This window comes from Oncorhynchus kisutch, unplaced genomic scaffold, assembly GCF_002021735.2.
Source record: "Oncorhynchus kisutch isolate 150728-3 unplaced genomic scaffold, Okis_V2 Okis01b-Okis20b_hom, whole genome shotgun sequence".
In the NCBI taxonomy this organism is placed as follows: Eukaryota; Metazoa; Chordata; class Actinopteri; order Salmoniformes; family Salmonidae; genus Oncorhynchus; species Oncorhynchus kisutch.
In genome coordinates, this window is record NW_022261978.1 from 11,062,250 (window position 1) to 11,076,039 (window position 13,790).

The following is a 13,790-nucleotide window of genomic DNA, read 5'->3' on the forward strand; positions in this document are numbered from 1 at the left end:
AATGCACTAGGCTAATCTCCCGGAGCATAAACTCACTAATCTAGACGGAGAAAGAAACTGGTGAAAGGAGGCAAAGAAGCTTGAAGAATGAATAAGGAGGCTATCACATTGAAACAAGAGGATGATATTACAGTGAAAGAGGAATATGGGAACGAGGTTGTCAAAGAGGTAGAAGCTTTCAGAATCAAAAAGGAGGAAGATGCCGTAAAATTGAAAGAGGAGGAAGACCCTTTTGGAGTAAAAGAGGAGGATATCTCAATATAAGAGGAAGACGTTTTGGGAGTGAAAAATGAGACTGAAGATCCGATTACCACCAGTGAGTACTGTCTTAAACGGGCACAAACTATGCAGTTGTTTTTAAAGGGGCATTATACTGAAGTTCTACACTTGAATATGTTGCTCAGTACTGTAGGAATTGTTTATTAAGGGGCAATTTGCCATTGGTACATATATTTTTGGAACTACAAAAATTGATTTATTGAATTCTCTATGTGGTCTATATTAAAGTGCATGACTATCGTGGATCCTCTGGGGAGCCTCAACAACATCCTGATGCTGATGAAGCAGAGAAGAGTCTCTCCAGATCAGAACACCAGATGGTACAGCTTGGTCTGGTCTAGCATACAGCTTGGGGTCTCAGGGTCTGGTCTGGGCTTCTGTAAAGCACTTTTTCAACAGTGACATCAGCATCCATAATGATATGCGTCTGTGTCCCCTCTTTATGGTTACCAGGACAACGCTAGCCCCTCCTCCCTCCCGGAGTCCCCGTTTCGTACCTCTTCCGGTAGCACCTTACTGCTGGGTAGGAAGAGGTTGTCTGTGCTGCTGGTGGACTGCAGGAAAACAATGGGGCTGAGTGGAACTGTGAGAGGAGGAGAAGAGAAGAAAGGATCAGATTTGACTCATCAAAGTAAGTGCTGTAGTTTAGTTTGAACAAATATAATAGATCTTCCCACTGGTATCTGTTACCAGGACAACCAGCAGAGTTCTGTTAGTTGACATGAAGATGGACTAGTATCTTTTACCAGTGGGGCTGTCCCCGACTAATACAAATCTTGTTTGACTTAGCCACCTGTTCTTTTCACCAATCAATTGGTGCAAATGTTAAACATGTATTTCTATATATACACTACCGTTGAAAAGTTTGGGGTCACTTAGAAATGTCCTTGTTTTTGAAAGATTATTTTTTTTTTGGTCCATTTTAAAATAACATCGACAATCAAAAGCCACAAAATGCTGATGCTCCAGATACTCAACTAGTCTAAAGGAGGCCAGTTTTATTGCTTCTTTAATCAGAACAACAGTTTTCAGCTGTGCTAATATAATTGCATAAGCGTTTTCTAATGTTCGATTCGCATTTTAAAATGATAAACTTGGATTAGCTAACACAACGTGCCATTGGAACACAGGACTGATGGTTGCTGATAATGGGCCTCTGTAGATAATAATGGGCCTCTGTGTAGATAATAATGGGCCTCTCTGTAGATAATAATGGGCCTCTAGATAATAATGGGCCTCTCTGTAGATAATAATGGGCCTCAGTAGATAATAATGGGCCTCTGTAGATAATAATGGGCCTCTGTAGATAATAATGGCCCTCTATGTAGATAATCAGCCATTTTCCGCTACACCATTAGCAATGTCTACACCGTATGATAAATGTAATGTTGTTTTAACTGACAAAAGGACATGTATATCCTAACACGATCCGTGTTGTAAACAGCATTCTGCATGAATTACGACTCTTTCAACTTGCAACAAAACAATTTTATGAAATCAAATTTTGTTAGCAATCAAACGTAGCTTAACACGGTCAAGTTCGGTTTCTGTGCAATCCTCAGACACTCTAGAAGGCAACCAAACATGTTTCATAATTCTACATTACGTATTGGCTATACAAGACCTGAATTAGCCCATGAAGGTTCTTGGACCAATGACCACCTATCGTTTTGAAACCTAGCTAGATAGCCAATGATCTGGGATTTCCAGCAGTATGTGAACGCCGTTTGTAGGACAAACAGCCATCATGCTAGAGCTGTGCACAACAGAGTTCATTCTCTGGTGAAAGGAAACCAGATGCACGGTAGTTTACGTTTCACAGCAGTTCGTTCTCTTCTACAGACTTCTCAAGTCTGAAAAAGTTAAACATGGTTACTAAGAGTGGGAAAGCTAAATCTCAGTCCAAGTATAATTATTTTGATGATATTATTGCAGAAATTGACCAGGAGAGTGACACAGAAGGAATGGATGAGGACTCTGTGAGCGACCAGAGTTTTGATTCCAGCGCGGAAGAAATGTTTTTGGAAGGAGAAGATCCACTTTTTGATCAGTAAGTAAAACAAGTTTTTACTTCTCATGCTAATGCAGTTGTTTAAATGGTTGCATATTTGTTTATATATATACACACACACACACACACACACACACACACACACACACACACACACACACACACACACACACACACACAGTCAGAGTTTACATACACTTAGTTTGGAGTCCTTAAAACTTGTTTTTCAACCACTCCACAAATGTCTTGTTAACCTCTCTGGTACAAGTGCGTCCCACCTCGACAACAGCCAGTGAAATTGCAGGGCGCCAGATTAAAAACAACAGAAATCCCATAATTAAAATTCCTCAAACATACAAGTATTATACACCATTTTAAAGATAAACTTGTTGTAAATCCAGCCAAATTGTCCTGTTTCAAATAGGCTTTATGGCGAAAGCACACCAAACAATTGTTAGGTCAGCCCCTAGCCACAGAACTATATAGCCATTTTCCAACCAAGGAGAGGTGTCACAAAAGTCAAAAAATAGCGATTAAAATTAATCACTTACCTCTGATCATCTGGTGGCACTCCCAGGTCTCCATGTTAAACAATAAATGTTTGTTTTGTTCGATAATGTCCCTCTTTATCACCAAAAACCCCCTTTTCGTTCGCGCGTTTAGTCCAGTTATCTGAATGCACAAGGTACAAATTCCAGACAAAAAGTTTTTTTTAAAGTACAATAAAAGTTTGTAGAAACAGGTCAAACTGTAGTATGATCTCAAATAAGGACGCGCGACAACGAGGTTCTAGCTCCAGCCTGTTTATTAACCTGACCCTCGCATGTCCTACATAGGTACGGATACCCCCAAGGGACATCCTACTACATCTTCCCCTCTGCCATGAACAAGAACTCAACATGCATAACCACTGAAGCATAACTGAAATGCAATTTGGAAACCAGTATTATTCTCTAACATGCTAATTCCCATCCTGAACCCGTATGAAAGCATTCAATCACACAGTATGAACATTAACTTAGGTACAGTCTCTTTTTGCTGGGTATGTTCCCCAGCAGTATGTTTTCTCCACGTAAAATAGTCTTTCAGCCACTAGTGGCTTCACATCCCTTTCTGGGTGCGCTTTTGGCTCTGTGAGCATTCTCTCTCCTTCACCCTCTATGTGCATTTTCTGTGGCCTCAGTCTGTGTGGCTGGTAGATCTGGAAGAGTTCTGAGGTGTGTTTTGTTCCTTCTTAGCCCTTCTGAGCCTGTGTCCACCACATAGGAGCGTGGGGCATCCGCTTTCCTCAGCACTATTGCTGGTGTCTTTGAGTTTGGCTAAGAAAAAAAAACAAAAATTCATTCACTACAACGCCAAACTTTTTTCCAAATTAACTCCATAATATCGACAGAAACATGGCAAACGTTGTTTAGAATCATCCTCAAGGTGTTTTTCACATCTATTCGATGATAAATCCTTCGTGGCAGTTGGGTTTCTCCTCAATAGCAAACGGAAAAGTACTGCAGCTGGAGATTACGCAATAATTGCAACGGAGGACACCAAGCGACCACCTGGGAAAGGTTGTCTCTTAGGGTCAATCTTCCAATGATATGCCTACAAATACGTCACAATGCTGCAGACACCTTGGGGAAAACGTGGAAAAGGTAAGCTGACTCCTAGCTCCTCCACAGCCATATAAGGAGTCATTGCCATGAGGCGGTTTCAAAAAATGCGGCACTTCCTGATTGTATTTTTATCTGGTTTTTTTCTGTAACATCAGTTCTGTGGTACTCACAGACAATATCTTTGCAGTTTTGGAAACGTCAGAGTGTTTTCTTTCCAAAGCTGTCAATTATATGCATAGTCAAGCATCTTTTCGTGACAAAATATCTTGTTTAAAACGGGAACGTTTTTCATCCAAAAATTAAAAGAGCGCCCCCTATATCGAAGATGTTAAGAGGTTAATAACCTCTTTAGGCTATGTGGGGTTAGCGTCCCGCATAGGCTAACATCTGGTGAAATAGCATAGCGCAAAGATACTAAATGCATAATTCGTAATATTAAACGTTCTTGTAAATACATGTATCTAACATCTCAAATCTTCCTCTTAATCCAACCACAGTGTCAGATTTTTTAAATGCTTTCGGCGAAAGCAATCTTACGATAATCTGACGACAGCGCGCCACACACAAGTATTACTAGCATTTTCCAACCAAGCATTAGCGCCAGAAATGGCACTCAAATAATCATTTACCTTTGAAGATCTTCTTCTTTTGGCAATACAAAAGGTCCAATCTTCACAATAAATGGTTTTGTTCGATTAAATCCATTTTTATAGCCTAAAACGACACATTTTGTAAAAGGCTTGTGTCATGAATTCCGTATCCTTCAACTTTCAACGATACATTCGATGCAATTTGTCACACAGCATTGACGTTTATCTAGTCATGGTTGGTTTCATTGAAATCCTCTGTTTGTTAGTAACACAACCATACTTGATGATTCTTTTTATGGGCGTACTGATTTGAACACAGCAAACAATGACCTCATTGCGCGCCAATGATATCACCAGTGCTTCTTTGAATGACTGTGGGCAGAAATAATCACCACTGATCCTCTTGAAATCTCGCTTGGTAGACAGCCAATGGGCTGAGGTAAATGGAATTATCTATTGTTTATATCCGGGAAGACCAGCTCTTGAATGAAATTAGAGCGTAACGCAGCCATTCGCCATTGGAATTTCCACCAGAAGGAGCCATTTTCTTTGCGCGAAGCAGTAATGAGTCAAGATTATTTTATTGAAGGAATTATGACGAGTAAATCTGGGAAAGCAAAGGCAAAGTCCAGGTATACAGATCTACATGATATTATTGACGAGATTTAAAGAGAAAGTGACACAGAAGTTCAAGAAGATCTATCGGATTGTGTGTCAAGTTTGGACAGTCAATCTGAGGACATGTTTCTGTATGGTGAGGATGCCATTCTTGATTGGATTGTAATTCTCATGCCGTTGTTTGAAATATTTGACGTGTGTATATATATTCAGGAATGGAATGTTTGTTGAGGTGCCACATGGCTTTCCCTTTGGGTGTCTGTCTGTAAATATTATGTATTTTATCTAAACATGGAATGTTTGTTGAGGTGCCACATGGCTTTCCCTTTGGGTGTGTGTCTGTAAATATTATGTATTTTATCTAAACATGGAATGTTTGTTGAGGTGCCACATGGCTTTCCCTTTGGGTGTGTGTCTGTAAATATTATGTATTTTATCTAAACATGGAATGTTTGTTGAGGTGCCACATGGCTTTCCCTTTGGGTGTGTGTCTGTAAATATTATGTATTTTATCTAAACATGGAATGTTTGTTGAGGTGCCACATGGCTTTCCCTTTGGGTGTGTGTCTGTAAATATTATGTATTTTATCTAAACATGGAATGTTTGTTGAGGTGCCACATGGCTTTCCCTTTGGGTGTGTGTCTGTAAATATTATGTATTTTATCTAAACATGGAATGTTTGTTGAGGTGCCACATGGCTTTCCCTTTGGGTGTGTGTCTGTAAATATTATGTATTTTATCTAAACATGGAATGTTTGTTGAGGTGCCACATGGCTTTCCCTTTGGGTGTGTGTCTGTAAATATTATGTATTTTAAACTAAATCTAAACATGGAACGGAACAGAACCTCACCTGAGTGATTTACGTTCCCTACTCTAATATAATCTGTGTTTCTGTGTCTTTATTTCACAGTCCCTCCGATTCTGATTGGGAGCCCCCACTGCCAAGGTGCCCATCCCCGACAGGAGCTGGATCATCTAGCCGGACCCCTGCTGTCTCCGGCTCCACACCTACCCCCGCCCTGCCAGGTGGGAAGTCTGTGACAAAGAAGTGGAGGTGGGGAAGAGCTAAACCTGCAATCAGAGAGGAGGAGGGTCGTTGGCACTCTGTGCTGGAGGAGGATGTGTTGCCTACACCTCCAGTATTCAGACCGAAGAGGCCACCAGGTCCTCAGCTGGACATGACCTCCAAGTACAGCCCCATGCAACTTTTTCAGCTGTTTTTCACCTCGGCAGTTGTTAATTCCCTGGTGTCGAACACTAATAAGTACGGAGCTAAGAAGCAGGCAGGGAAGAAAGAGGGATGGAAGCCCATTTCCATGTCAGATCTTTTTTGTTTCATGTCAATGGTCATGTACATGGGTCTTGTGAAGCTAAAAACCCTGAAAGACTACTGGAAAACTGCTCCCCTCTATCAACTGCCTTTCCCATCCACTGTCATATCATGCAAAAGGTTTCTGACAATCTCACAGGCACTTCATATCAGTGACCCAGAAGTTGATGAGGACAATGAGAAGATGAGAGGCACAGCAAGGTTTGATAGGCTGTGCAAAATAAAACCTCTCTACACCAGCATTGTTGAGGCTTGCAAAACCTATTTTCAGCCTGCCCAGAACATTTCCATCGATGAGAGGATGGTAGCTTCAAAAGCCAGAATTGGCCTAAAACACTACATGCGTAACAAACCAACTAAATGGGGTTACAAACTGTTTGTTTTGGCTGATTCTACGTGTGCATACACGTGCAATTTTTTTGTTTATGAGGGGAAGAGCAGTTTTGCGACTGGTAAGGGATTTAGCTATGACTCCGTTATGCAGTTATTAGATTTTCAGCTGCTAGGGAAGGGCTACAAACTGTTTGTGGATAACTTCTACACAAGCCCTACCCTGTTCACAGACCTGAGGAAGCGGGATGTGTGGGCCTGTGGCACCATTCGGACCAACAGAGTGGGCTTCCCGAAAACAAAGGTGAATGACATGCCTAAGCGGGCTGAGCGGGGTACCATGAGATGGATCCGTGAAGATGGCCTGCTCTTTGTGAAGTGGATGGACACCAGAGAGGTGGCGATGTGCTCCACTATCCACAAGTCCTTCAGTGGAGATCACGGCGTCAGGCGTGTGAAGGATGCTACTGGGGCATGGACCACCAAAAATGTCCCCATTCCTGCAGCCATCAAGGACTACAACAAGAGCATGGGAGGTGTGCGCCTATCATATGCGCTGATAGGATACTACAATGTTCTCCACAAGACAATGAAATGGTACAAGACATTTTTCTATCATTTCATTGACATTGCTGTGGTGAATGCCTTCATCCTCCAGAAGGAAATGGCTAAGAGCTGTGGACAGCCCCCCATCTCACAGCTAGCCTTCAGAGAGCTGCTCATCCAGGAGCTTGCTAGCTACAGCAGGACCATTGTAGCACCTTCTGTCCCCTCTACGTCTGTCCCCTCTGCTCCAACTAGTAGTGTTCACCTGCCCAGATTCATCTCTGCAGACATGAATGTGCCTCAGGGCAAAAAGGGCACAGTAGGGAGACGTCATTGTGTTCTGTGTCACAGGAAATGCCCCATCACCTGCACCAGCTGTTCAGTAACCCTCTGCTTTACAGCAGAAAGAGACTGCTATTGGACATGGCATCAGAAGAACAATATTGTGTAGAGGACTGAGGGTCTTCACAATATTATACATTGAATGTGCGTAAATAGTTACCCTTGTTATTTAAAACATTTTCAAATGTTCATTTTTTTTGGGGGGGGGGGGGTGGTATGTTAGAATGGCATTTGAGTGTTTTGTATATAGTAATTTACTTCAAAATGTATCACTGTACCAATTCGGCCACTTGGGTACATTTGGGCAACTTGTGTGGGACACCTGGGTGACTATATGCTCAATGTCATGTAGCTCACTCATTCCTGAAGATATCTTTCTGAAACTTTTTTCAAATACTGTTGCCATCTTATGTTCTCCATTCAAACCACCCCCAGCATCCTATCTGTATGTTTGGATGTTATTGTTTCAGTTGAAAGATGATGCAGCAACAATAAAAACAGAAAACGTATGTTTATTTCCTTGTATTTTCTTCTACCAGATCTATGGTGTTATATTCTCCTACATTCAATTCACATTTACACAACCTTCAGAGTGTTTTCTTTCAAATGGTACCAAGAATGTGCATATCCTTGCTTCTGGGCCTGAGCTACAGGCTGTTAGATTAGGGTATGTCTTCAGGCGGAAATTGCACAAAGTAACCCGAAGAGGTTTTTAATAAGGTACGGTAGGTTGAAAGGTTGGTCAGTTGGTTGGTAGGGTCTGTCAGCTGACAGACAGAGAAGATACATAATAAAGGTGTGGTAAAGGAGAGACTATGAGTAAGAAAGTGATCAGAGTAACCATAGCAACAGAGGACATGGTGTCAGCAGCAGCTCTCTACAAAACCTCAAATGTTGCATCACTTGCGGTGGGCCTCAGAGAGACACATCTAGATGGCCTCAAATCTGCCCTTGGACAGATATAAATGAGCTGTTGGCTAAATCTGGTGCTACGCATCACTTCTCACTTCTGACACCATTGAAATCAGTAGACATGAAAATTACCAGCACTCTGACTCTGTCCTGCACCAGGAGAGTCTAATGGACGAGAAACTAGAGAGAGAAAGATTTGTCCATAGCATGAACAGTTACAATTGATTTCCATCCAGCATTATAGCATTTAATCTCACAGCACATTAGTTGTAATGTCTGAGATGAGAGATTCATCATACCTGCTCTTGATGAAGAGTGACCACTGATATCTCCAGATGTCAGGATGTTGTAGAGACGGTTGTGGAGGTGTTTGGGAATGTTGTGAGGTTTGTGAGGGTGTTTGTTGGGGATGTTGTTGGGAGGGTTGTGAAGATGTAGAGGTTGAGGGTTGTGAAGGTGTTTGTTGGGGATGTTGTAGAGAGGTTTGGGAGGGTTGTGAAGGTGTTTGTTGGGGATGTTGTAGAGAGGTTTGGGAGGGTTGTGAAGGTGTTTGTTGGGGATGTTGTAGAGAGGTTTGGGAGGGTTGTGAAGGTGTTTGTTGGGGATGTTGTAGAGAGGTTTGGGAGGGTTGTGAAGGTGTTTGTTGGGGATGTTGTAGAGAGGTTTGGGAGGGTTGTGAAGGTATTTGTTGGGGATGTTGTAGAGAGGTTTGGGAGGGTTGTGAAGGTATTTGTTGGGGATGTTGTAGAGAGGTTTGGGAGGGTTGTGAAGGTATTTGTTGGGGATGTTGTAGAGAGGTTTGGGAGGGTTGTGAAGGTGTTTGTTGGGGATGTTGTAGAGAGGTTTGGGAGGGTTGTGAAGGTGTTTGTTGGGGATGTTGTAGAGAGGGTTGTGAAAGTGTGTTCTCTATGTTGATCATCGGAACTCATTTGAAGGTAACCTATACACACAAATGGAAGTACGGAGGTAGTTTTGTGCCCCCAAAAATAAGGAGTTAAATATATGTAAAACAATATAAAATATTACCTGAGCTTTCTTATATCGCCTAGATAAAGGACAGACACTTCAAAGTGTAAAGCCTTATTACTTAAAACAAATATATAGGTATTTTTTTCCAGTTATAAAATGTGTTTTCAATGCATTTCTATGGGCAATATTAGTAAAGCCCAAATTCAATATTTGATTTAAATATATATATATATAAATATATATTCAGTACCAGTCAAAAGTTTGGACACACCTACTCATTGCAGGGGTTTTCTTTATTTGAACTTTTCTACATTACCAAGAGTGTTGCAAAGCTGTCATCAAGGCAAAGGGTGGCTACTTTGAAGACTCTCAAACATAAAATATATTTAGATTTGATTAACACTTTTTTGGTTCCTACATGATTCTATATATGTTATTTCATAGTTTTGATGTCTTCACTATTATTCTACAAAGCAGAAAAAAGTAAAAATAATGAAAATCTCTGGAATGAGTAGGTGTGTCCAAACTTTTGACTGGTACTGTATATATAAATAAATTAAATATTGAATTTGGGCTTTACTAATATTGCCCATAGAAATGCAATGAAAACACGTTTATAACTGGATTAAAATACCTATATATTTGACTAAGGTTTTGAAGTGTCCAAACTTTTGACTGGTATTACACATATATATATATATATTTATACCTAAAGGGGTCCTAGAATAAAAAATCAAACATCTAAATAATCCACAGTATGGCCATCTTAAAACAATTCCAACCAATAAAATACAGCTACATTTGGAGAGGACAGCATTCGGAAAATATTCAGACACCTTGACTTTTTCCAGATGTTGTTACGTTACAGCCTTATTCTAAAATGTATTAAATTAAGTTTTTCCGTCATCACAATAACCCATAATGACAAAGCAAAAACATGTTTTTAGGAATTTGAACTGAAATACTACATTTACATAAGTATTCAGACCCTTTACTCAGTACTTTGTTGAAGCACCTTTGGCAGTGATTACAGCCTCAAGCCTTCTTGGGTATGACAACACAAGCTTGGCACACCTGTATTTGGGTAGCTTCTCCCATTCTTCTCTGCAGATCCTCTCAAACTCTGTCAGGTTGGATTGGGAATGTTGCTGCACAGCTATTTTCAGGTCTTTCCAGAGATGTTTGTCGTGCCCTCTTTATATAGCCAAATTATTTTTCACTCAGGATGCTCCGGTAAACAGTGGTTGTTGTGCACTGCTGCCACCACCAGGCCTGGAGTCCATTTTGACTTTGTTGATAGCGAGCCGTGTTAGCTAGCCGTGTTAGCTAGTTGTCCGGCTAAAGACGTAGCAGCTAGCTGGCTACTGATCAACCTATTGTGTGTATTGAACATTCTTATTGGACAGCCTTACCTATAGAGTAGCACCACCACCCATCAGCCCATTCTCTTCTTGAAGTCAAAGCCCCAGTGTATTGTTGCTATAGGAGTTTATGATTAATAATCCTATTCATTTCAAGCCACACTAAGATGTCACCATACTTTTCATTTAAAGCCCCACTATGTAAGACATACATCATCAGAGTGGGCCTCCAATTTAAATGTAAACAATGGAGCAAATGCATCACATGTGAACATCACTTGATTATCAGAGGAGTGTATTATGACATCAGATAGAACTACTCAGACATTCCAAATCAGGCTTCATCCATATCATGAAGGTGGATATTGATACAACCATTTCCAAAGTCATGACCGGGCTGATGGAAACAGGATATGCCTGTATACGTTTCTAAATGCCGACAGACGATTTGTTACTTCGTTTGACATGGTGGGGTCTTTTTGTGTCAGTAAAAATGTATAAACGAGAAATGGCGGCATTAATCCTTTATGCGCAAATATCGATTTAATAACGATCATATCTTAGTTAATTTGGAGTCACGCGATGATATATTGTGTGGTCCTCCCACTACGATTTGGGAAACCATGCAGTTTATTAGGCTACAGATTAAATAAATGATGAACTTCACAGGGTGGTGAAAGTGCATGTGTTGAGCTTGATGCTCCTTTCCAATACATGTTGATGGTCTTCTTCTGGTGACATGATGATGATTGATGCTTGGTTGCCATTTGACAAATAAAATAATGTCGCACTCATCCATAATAATCTCATCATGTCGGTAGCCTACCAGCACTGTTAAAATGTCGACCTGTCATTGGATTTAGGTTACCAGTAGGGTGAAAAACAAAATGTCACCAGTCAGCGGTTACCAGTTGTGTGAAAATTAATAAAAATACCTTATGTAGATGGATTTTTACATCCAATCCGTTTTCCACATTGATCAAACATCATCACATGGATTTGTTTTGTTCAAATCAAATGTTATTGGTCACATACACATGGTTAGCAGATGGTGTTGGTCACATACACATGGTTAGCAGATGTTATTGGTCACATATACATAGTTAGCAGATGCTATTGGTCACATACACATGGTTAGCAGATGTTATGGTCACATATACATGGTTAGCAGATGTTATTGGTCACATACACATGGTTAGCAGATGTTATGGTCACATACACATGGTTAGCAGATGTTATGGTCACATACACATGGTTAGCAGATGTTATTGGTCACATATACATGGTTAGCAGATGTTATTGGTGACATACACATGGTTAGCAGATGTTACGGTCACATACACATGGTTAGCAGATGTTATTGGTCACATACACATGGTTGTCAGATGTTATTGGTCACATACACATGGTTAGCAAATGTTATTGGTCACATACACATGGTTGTCAGATGTTATTGGTCACATACACATGGTTAGCAAATGTTATTGGTCACATACACATGGTTGTCAGATGTTATTGGTCACATACACATGGTTAGCAGATGTTATTGGTCACATACACATGGTTGTCAGATGTTATGGTCACATACACATGGTTGTCAGATGTTATGGTCACATACACATGGTTAGCAGATGTTATTGGTCACATACACATGGTTGTCAGATGTTATTGGTCACATACACATGGTTAGCAAATGTTATTGGTCACATGCACAGGGTTAGCAGGTGTTATTGTGAGTGTAGTGAAATGCTTATGCTTCTAGATCCGACAGTGCAGCAGTATCAAACAGATGATATCTAACAAATTCCACAACTAAACCTAATACACATAATCCAGTAAAGGAATGGGAAATATAGAAGTAGAAAACATGGATGAGCAGAAACACAGCAGCTAAGATGCAATATATAGTGAAGAATAGATAGTGAAGGATACAGTATTTACAGTTGAAGCTAAAGATTACATACACTTAGGTTGGAGTCATTATAACTCATTTTTCAACCACTCCACACATTTCTTGTTAACAAACTATAGTTTTGGCAAGTCGGTTAGGACATCTGTGTTAATGACACAAGTCATTTTTCCAACAATTGTTTACAGACAGATTATTACACAACCCCAGTGGGTCAGAAGTTTACATACACTAAGTTGACTGTTCCTTTAAACAGCCTTGGAAAATGCCAGAAAATTATGTCTATAGCTTCTGATAGGCTAATTGACATCATTTGAGTCAATTGGAACAGCACCTGTGTATGTATTTCATTATGGCTTCGTAATAAATTTGATTACATGCAAATTATGTGTCACATAATAGGTCACATCATTTCTCAATTTGCAGTATGTAAGCCAGCCAGATGTGCAGCCAGACTTATTAGCCACTCCTTTGGCCCCAAGTTTTTCAAACATACAGTTTTTAAATTCCTCATCAATTTCATATGGTAAAAACAGGTCAACACATTATAGGCAACAATATAAGACAACGGGAGCACTGGGTATGTTCTCTGATGAATTGTAAGAAAAATGAGATGTGAAATATCAATATACATGCTAAGAGAAGCAATTTCTCTCTCCTGTGTGGATTCTCTAATGACGTTTAAGTGATTGTTATGAGTAATATGTTTTCCCAAAGTCTAAGCTTTTGTAAACATTCTCTGTGTCATGCTCTTTCAGGCTTCCTAAATGGGCAAAAGCTTTGCACCCTGGGTGGAGTGGTAATGCATCTCCCATCTGTGTATTTTCTCATGTTGGTTCAGGCTGTTTTTATGGTAAAAACTCCTTCCACACTGGGAGCAGCAGTAAGGCTTCTCTCCTGCGTGTATTCTCTCGTGCTGTTTCAGATTCCCTGAATGGTTGAAACACTTGCCACACTGGGAGCAGTGGTAAGGCTTCTCCCCTG

General features: G+C 40.4%; 2 protein-coding genes across 2 annotated transcripts in view; one reads left to right on the forward strand and one right to left on the reverse strand.

The window, feature by feature from the left end:
- Positions 1 to 866: 866 nt before the first annotated feature.
- Positions 867 to 8,164, forward strand: LOC116358927 (piggyBac transposable element-derived protein 4-like). The gene is made up of 3 exons (XM_031811359.1): positions 867 to 910; positions 2,215 to 2,329; positions 6,018 to 8,164. Exons 2-3 carry the CDS (start codon positions 2,244 to 2,246, stop codon positions 7,762 to 7,764), a joined length of 1,833 nt encoding a protein of 610 aa, XP_031667219.1. The 5' UTR covers positions 867 to 910; positions 2,215 to 2,243; the 3' UTR covers positions 7,765 to 8,164.
- A 4,894-nt stretch (positions 8,165 to 13,058) lies between these two features.
- The window catches only part of LOC109876911 (zinc finger protein 420-like), a 54,442-nt gene continuing 53,710 nt past the window's right edge, over positions 13,059 to 13,790 (reverse strand). Inside the window, 1 exon segment of the mRNA XM_031811084.1 lies at positions 13,059 to 13,789. Within this exon segment, the coding sequence (XP_031666944.1) occupies positions 13,570 to 13,789 (220 nt within the window). The 3' untranslated portion in view covers positions 13,059 to 13,569.